Raw genomic sequence first — 8,295 nt, 5'->3', positions numbered from 1 at the left:
ATTTTTTTAGAGGAGGGGGTGTCCTTTCCAGAGCGCTCTCCTCTGTTTGAAGGATTCATCCTTCAACTCAGCCTGACTCCCAAACCTGTGGATGCTTCATCACTGGAGGTTTTTAAGAGGAGAGCTGCTTGTCAAGAATGGTCTAGAGCAGGGATAGGGAACCTTGGCTCTTTTATGACTCGTGGACTTCAATACCCAGAATTCCTGAACCAACCGTACTGACTCAGGAATTCTGGGAGTTGAAGTCCACAAGCCATGAAAGAGCCAAGGTTGCCTACACCTGGTCTAGGGTCTCCTATTTCTGGGACTAGAAGACCTTCCAACTCTGTAATTCTGCAATTCCATGACTTAAATGAGAGAGAGAGAAAGAGAGAGAGAGACACACAGAGAGACAGAGAGACAGAGAGAGTGAGGATTTGAACCAAGGGTGTTTTCCCAAAAGGCCCCTGGACATTCTTGATTTTTTTCCCCCCCTTGGAAATGTTCCACTTCTCATCCAATGAAAACTGAAGAAGCTTCTTGCATGAGAAGTGACACATTTTCGGGGGGTGGGGGGGAGAAGAAATTCCAGTTGCTTTTTGGAAAAAAGCACTTTGGGGACCCCTGTGAGCTGGAGAACTAAGACTCTCCAGAGACGGAGGATCTGAACCGCTGCTGGGCTGCCAAGAGGAAGCCCCCGAATAGCTCATGGTAAAACAACGGAAGCTGATCCCTTGATCCCCGCCTTCCCTCAAGGAGATCGCTTCACATTGGAAGGAAAGCCAGTGAAAGAAAAGAAACAAATTTCCATGGTGTGTGTGTGTGTGTGTGTGTGTGTGTGTGTGTGTGTGATCTAAATATGTTCTCGATTTGCATCTGTATATCAGACTGGCATATAAAGATGTTCCTGGCTTTCCTTTTCTCCCTGCTTTTTTTTCACCTGTCACTCCTCTGGATTAAACGATGACGTACGTCTCCAGAAATTCCATCATGGCAATAGCGAAGAATCCATGAAAGCCAGCTGGGTGACTTTGGGCCAATCACCAGGAGACGGAGAGTTCTAGTCCCGCCTTAGCCATGAAAGCCGGCTGGGTGACTTTGGGCCAATCACCAGGAGACGGAGAGTTCTAGTTCTGCCTTAGGCACAAAAGCTGGCTGGGTGACTTTGGGCCAGTCACCAGGAGATGGAGAGTTCTAGTTCTGCCTTAGGCAAGAAAGCTGGCTGGGTGACTTTGGGCCAGTCACCAGGAGATGGTGAGTTCTAGTTCTGCCTTAGGCACGAAAGCTGTCTGGGTGACTTTGGGTCAGTCACCAGGAGACGGAGAATTCTAGTCCCAGTTTAGGCAGGAAAGCCGACCGGGTGGCTTTGAGCCAGTCAATCTCTCTGAGTCCAGCCCACCTCACAGGGTTGTTATTGTGGGGAAAACAGGACAAGGAATGTTAGTTATGTCCACCTCCCTGACCTCTTTATAAATATAATAAAAATGAGAAATAAATAACTGACTAAATACACTTGCAAGTTGCCTGTTAAGCCAAGATATGTGGTCTTTGTGAAACATTGTTTGCACTGTACATCCAATTCCATCAGATCCAGTAGATGTGAATATCATTAAGAATAGAATAGAATAGAATAGAATAGAATAGAATAGAATAGAATAGAATAGAATAGAATAGAATAGAATAGAATATAGAATGGAATGGAATGGAATGGAATGGAATGGAATACAATAGAATAGAATAGAATATAGAATGGAATGGAATGGAATGGAATGGAATAGAATAGAATAGAATAGAATAGAATAGAATAGAATAGAAAATAGAATAGAATAGAAATACAGAATAGAATAGAAAATAGAATAGAACAGAAAAGAGAATAGAATAGAAATATAGAATAGAATAGAAAAATAGAATAGAATAGAATAAAAATACAGAATAGAATAGAAAATAGAATAGAATAGGAATGAATAGAATAGAAAAATAGAATAGAATAGAATAGAATAGAAAATAGAATAGAATAGGAATTAAGAATAGAATAGAAAATAGAAACGAATAGAAATGAATAGAATAGAAATGAATAGAAATGAATAGAAATGAATAGAATAGAATAGAATAGAATAGAATAGAATAGAATAGAATAGAATAGAAGGAATGGAAATTAGAATAGAATAGAATAGAACAGAATAGAAAATATGGAATGGAATAGAATAGAATAGAATAGAATAGAATAGAATAGAATAGAATAGAATAGAATAGAATAGAATAGAATAGAATAGAATAGAAGGAATGGAAATTAGAATAGAATAGAATAGAACAAAATAGAAAATATGGAATGGAATAGAATAGAATAGAATAGAATAGAATAGAATAGAATAGAATAGAATAGAATAGAATAGAATAGAATAGAATAGAATAGAATAGAATGAGACCTTGCAAGTCTTCTAGTCTAGTCCATCTCTGACTCAAAAACCTGAAGACGTCTCTGCTTCGGTCCATTCAGAGGCTGCAAAAGGCTACCTGGAACAGTTTGAAAAGTTTCAAAAACTTTTTGAAGACGTTAGAGATGGAGGCACAAGAATGTGACTTAAGTGACAAAAATCACGGACGACCGAAAAACGGGGAGACACCCCCCCCCCCGCATCCTGCCCTCCTTTTCAGATAACCAGGCAAAGTTTAATCAGGGACACCCCTCCACCCCCCCACCACCCCAAAAAACAGCTTACTTGGGAAAAAGTTACTGAGAACTGCCGCTCCCCTTCTTCCTGAGGTCTGGGGGCGCTCCTAAAATATTGCCTCTGCTAAAAAAAAAAAAGGAAAAAGGAAAAAGCCAAGGGGTGTCTCTTCCATCCTCCCGCCCCCCTTCTTCGCGTTCCGCCCCCCCCCAGCCGCCCTGCATAAAGGCGCGGCCGGAGGGCCCGGGCACCCAGCAGAGGCGAGCGCTCAGCCCAGGAGAGGACCCGGACCGGCTTCCAGCTCCCGCAGCCTCGCAGCCCAGCCCAGCCCAGCCCGCACCATGCGCCCCGTCCCGGCTCCGGCGCTTCACCGAGTCCTGAGGCTGCTGCTGCCGCTGGTCGCCTGCGCCTCGGCCCCCGCCGCCGCCTCGCCCTTCTGGAGCTCCCCCGACGAGCTGGTCCACCTGTACACCTCCAGCGCCAGGAGGAGCTCCCACCTGCAGATCCATCCCGACGGACGCGTGGACGGCAGCCCCGACCAGACCGTGGACAGTAAGTCCCCGGCGGAGCTGCCTGGCCGGCTGGGGCGGGAGGGATGGGAATTCCGGAGTGCTAGGAATTCCATAAGAGTAGAGTAGAGTAGAGTAGGGTAGGGTAGGGTAGGGTAGGGTAGGGTAGGGTAGGGTAGGGTAGGGTAGAGTAGAGTTGAGCAGAATAGAAATATAGAGTAGAGTAGAGTAGAGTAGAGTAGAGTAGAGAAGAGTAGAGTAGAGTAGAGTAGAGTAGAGTAGAGTAGAAAAATAGAATAGAATAGAATAGAATAGAATAGAATAGAATAGAATAGAATAGAATAGAATAGAATAGAATAGAATAGAATAGAAAATAGGAATAGAATAGAATAGAAAGATTGTAGAATCATATCGAATCAGATCAAATAGGATAGGATAGGATATAGAACAGAATATAGAATAGAGTAGAGTAGAGTAGAGTAGAATAGAATAGAATAGAATAGAATAGAATAGAATAGAATAGAATAGAATAGAATAGAATAGAATAGAATAGAATAGAATAGAATATAGGAATAGAATAGAATAGAATAGAATAGAAAGATTGTAGAATCATATCGAATCAGATCAAATAGGATAGGGTAGGATATAGAACAGAATATAGACTAGACTAGAGTAGAGTAGAGTAGAATAGAATAGAATAGAATAGAATAGAATAGAATAGAATAGAAAATATGGAATGAATAGAATAGAATAGAAAATACAGAATAGAATAGAATAGAATAGAATAGAATAGAATAGAATAGAATAGAATAGAATAGAATAGAATAGAATAGAATAGAATAGAATAGAATAGAATAGAATAGAATAGAATATAGGAATAGAATAGAATAGAATAGAATAGAATAGAATAGAATAGAATAGAATAGAATAGAATAGAATAGAAAGATTGTAGAATCATATCGAATCAGATCAAATAGGATAGGATAGGATATAGAACAGAATATAGAATAGAATAGAGTAGAGTAGAGTAGAGTAGAGTAGAGTAGAATAGAATAGAATAGAATAGAATAGAATAGAATAGAATAGAATAGAATAGAATAGAATAGAATAGAATAGAATAGAATAGAATAGAAGAATGAGAATAGAATGGAATAGAATTAGAACAGAACAGAACAGAACAGAATAGAATAGAGGATGGAACAGAGGATAGGATAGGATAGGATAGGATAGGATAGGATAGGATAGGATAGGATAGGATAGGATAGAATAGAATAGAATAGAATAGAATAGAATAGAATAGAATAGAATAGAATAGAATAACAGAGTTGGAAGGGACCTTGGAGGTCTTCTAGTCGAGGCCCCTGTTCAGGCAGGAAATCCTGTACCAATTCAGAGAAATGGTTGTCCAATCTCTTCTTAAAAGCCTCCAGTGTTGGAGCACCCACAACCTCTGGAGGCAAGTCATTCCACTGGTGAATTGTGCTAACAGTCAGGAAGTTTCTCCTTAGTTCTTTGTTAGCAAGGACCACCTTGCTTATCGTATGGAAGTAGCTGGCTTCAGCAGGAATATGGGTTCCGTGTCTCTGCCCATTTTCTTCTTTTGGGTCTTCCTGTATTGTGCTACAGTTTACCTAACTTTGCACATGTAATTATTTTATCCTACCTTGTCATAATTTTATCTCAGGGGGGGAAAAAACACAAAAACAAATTACATACACCAATAATGTTGCTTCCGAAATCCGACTGAAAAAAGAAAGTGCTACATCTCTTTCTGACTCGGAAAGTTGAGAGTTTCGATCCTGGATGGCAGCCGATGTTTCTCTCCTAGGGTGCAAAGAAAAGATATTTGTTGTGAACTCCGCGTGGCATCAGGGGGGCGAGGAGGGAGGGGGGGAGGGGGGGGAGGTAGGGGGGGGGAGGAGGGTGGGGGAAGGGGGGGTTCTTTAAAGGAAAACTGTATTGTAAAACTTTTCAATTAAAAAAAAAAAAAAGAAGGGCAGCCAGGCAGCAAATGCTCAGCAAAATCCAGTCGCTCCAACTCTTTGGGAATTTGGGAAGGCATCCGATAATAGTATTCCAATATGTGAGGTTGCCCTTTCTGGCTTAAGAGATGGATGGAGAAGTCTCCTAATATTTAACCCGTTCACTTCCAGGTGCTTTGATAATCAAATCTGAAGGGGCAGGCTATGTTGTGATCAGCGGTGCTAAGAGCGGACTTTTCCTTTGTATGGACGTGAAAGGAAATCTCTTCGGATCGGTAAGTCCTAATTATGTGGGCCAGATTATTTGGCCCCTTTCCTAGGGCAGCAAAGGTGTTAAGTACCTCGTTTTTCTAGATATTGATAAAAAGTATTCCATATTCTAAAGCAGGGGTCTTCAAACTTGGCCCTTTTATGACTTGTGGACTTCAAGTCCCAGAATTCCTCAGCCAGCATGCCTGGCTGAGGAATTCTGGGAGTTGAAGTCCACAAGTCAAGGGATCTTCAAGCCCTTTTATGACTTGTGGACTACAACTTCCAAGCACTCTGGCTGAGGAATTCTGGGAGTTGAAGTCCACAAGTCATAAAAGGGCCAGGTTTGAAGACCCCTCTTCTGAAGTATACCGAGTCTTCTGTCTCTTTCATTTTCAATGTCAACCTGCCCATTTCTGCACAATCTAGATTTTTATTTTTTTATTTTAATTTAACTCTTCCTCCCTTGGTAATCCTTCATTTTTCCAACCTTGAGCGAATACAATCCTTGCTGCCGTCAATACATGCTGATATTAAATATATGCATTCTTTCTCGTAATTTCTACTCTGTTCTGTTCCGTTCCGCTCTGCTCCGCTCTACTCTGTTCTTCTTGATAGGCGTGGCTGTTGGGGTTTGTTTTTTTTCGGTCCCCTCTGCCCTGACATGTTGTGTGCTTGTTTCTCTTTATAGAGTTTCTTCAGCAACGAGGACTGCCTTTTTAAACACCTGATGCTGGAGAACGGCTACGATGTTTACCAGTCCCCCAAGCACAAGCACCTGGTCAGCCTTGGAAAAGTGAAGCGATCCTTCTTTCCCAGTATGAACCCCCCGGCTTATTCGCAGTTTTTAACCAGAAGGAACGAAATCCCCTTGGTCCAGTTCAACGCGCCTAGGCCTCACCAAGAGGAGGCCTGGGACGAGGAGGCCTGGGATGAGGAGGTCCAGCTGTGCGGGGGCATCTTGACCACTGGAAAAGTGCCCGAAGCAGGTCCCGAGGGGGAACTCCACCCCTGCTTGACCAGCTCCAATTCCGAAGAGAGGGACCCCAACGGGGCCACGCTCAGCAGAAGGTTTTCTAGCCCTCGCACGGATTCTTGAACCCGAGGACGACGTAGGGGAATCGGACCCTCTCCCGAATCGTCAAAGGAAGCTACATTCCTTTTTTTTCCCTCCACCCCCCACCAGAGGAATTGTTCAGAAAGAGGGGTGATACTGGGTACGCGTTTTCCTGGTCCCGGAACTGGTCCTTGCTAACAAAGCTGGAGCGTGGGTGACGTAGGGAATTTATGTGTCTTTGGCTCTATCTACGTCGCAACGTGGAAGCTTCGTAACTGCAACGCTGGACGGTATATAAGAGTCTTGTCGTGTCGCGGTGCACCCACAGCTGACTGGCCGAGATTGTAAGGTTGTCCCCGTTTTATCAGTGGAAACTTTGCCTTGATGGGGCTCCATTTTAAGGAGATGGTCCAAAACTTCTGGATCAGCAGGGGCAGAAGGAGAAAAAAAAGGATCTCTATTAGAATAGAATAGATCTTGAAGGGACCTATGAGGCTTTCTAGTCCAGCCCCCTGCTCAAGCAGGAGAACCTATACCATCTCAGACAACTGGCTGTCCAGTCTCTTCTTAAAAGCCTCCAGTGATGGAGCACCCAAGATTTCGGAAGGCAAAGCTGATCCAGTGGTAAATTGTCCTCACTGTTAGGAAGTTTCTCCTTAATTCCAGGTTGCTTCTCTCTTTGATCAGTTTCCAACTGTTGTTTCTTGTCCTGCCTTCTGTTGCTTTGGAGAATAGCTTGACCCCTTCTTCTCCGTGGCAGCTCCTCAAGTACTGGAAAACTGCTATCATGTCACCCCTGTTTCTTCTTTTCTTTAGACTAGCCAAACCCAAGTCCTGCAGCCGTTCTTCCTATGTTTTAGTCTCCAGGCCTTTAATCATCTTCGTTATTAGAGAGGTGAGCAATTAATTTTCCCAAGGGAACACATGATAAACTAGGACTGTTAGGGAGGACCAAACCAAAACAGCTCCTGACATGACCTAATAGAATAACAGAACTGGAAGGGACCTTGGGGGTCTTGTAGTCCAACCCCCTGATCAGGCAGGAAACCCTAGACCATTTCAGACAAATGGCTGGCCAGTCTCTTCTTAAAAACTTCCAGTCTTGGAGCATTCACTGCTTCTGGAGGCAGGTTGTCCCACTGGTTAATTGTCCTCACTGTCAGGAAGTTTCTCCTTAGTTCTAGGTTGCTTCTCTCCTTGATGAGTTTCAAGCTACTATCTCACAATACCTCAAAAAAAGTAAAAGGGGTCCAATTTAGCCAGGACCATCTCCATGAGTTTCTTCTTTCGGATCTCAGCAGGATTCCCTCATGACTAGCCTTAGCTTTATTCAGGATACCGCCCCATCCTAACAACCTGTCAGCCAAAGGTAGGCTTTGCACAGGAAAGGTTAAATCCTGTCTTGGTATGGGTTATCTACAACCAGGTGGAGGGAAACGGGCAGATAAGCATGGAGAACAGAATTGAGTTGCTCCATAAAACAGCTTGGTGGGCTGTTAAAGTGTTAGCTGGCAGCCATCCCTCCAGCCTGGGGTTCGAATCCAGCTCATGCCCGACTCCTTCCAACCCAGGGTGTCAGGATATGAGGTGAGAGTTTGGAAGAGGCAGTATCTGTACCAGAGAATTCCTAGAAAGAAGTCTTTGATGGGAACAGTGCACCAGACTTGGAAGCTGGTACCGCAGTTGAATTAGTTGGATCCTCGTCAAATTCTCTTGGTTCCCACTTGCAACTATTCTACTGTTGTTTTATTTTGCTGTACAGCATTGCATTTGTTGGTATCTTATTCTTTCTTGATTTCTTATGAGTTTTATATAGGCCAGGGACAGGCAGCCTTGGTTCTTTGATGACT

The 8,295-nt window shown here is 43.2% G+C and overlaps 1 protein-coding gene across 1 annotated transcript; it reads left to right on the top strand.

Moving 5' to 3' along the window:
* Nucleotides 1–2,616: 2,616 nt before the first annotated feature.
* Nucleotides 2,617–6,487, top strand: FGF23 (fibroblast growth factor 23; the record flags this gene model as incomplete). The annotated part of the gene is made up of 3 exons (XM_083366611.1): nt 2,617–3,200; nt 5,311–5,414; nt 6,080–6,487. The coding sequence occupies exons 1-3, from the start codon at nt 2,990–2,992 to the stop codon at nt 6,485–6,487; spliced, it is 723 nt and encodes a 240-aa protein (XP_083222737.1). The 5' UTR covers nt 2,617–2,989.
* Nucleotides 6,488–8,295: the final 1,808 nt, after the last annotated feature.

The sequence above is a fragment of the Vipera ursinii genome (genome assembly GCF_947247035.1).
Source record: "Vipera ursinii genome assembly, chromosome: 6".
NCBI classification, from domain to species: Eukaryota; Metazoa; Chordata; class Lepidosauria; order Squamata; family Viperidae; genus Vipera; species Vipera ursinii.
The sequence above is the reverse complement of the archived record's forward strand: the minus strand, read 5'-3'. Positions and strand labels throughout refer to the sequence as shown.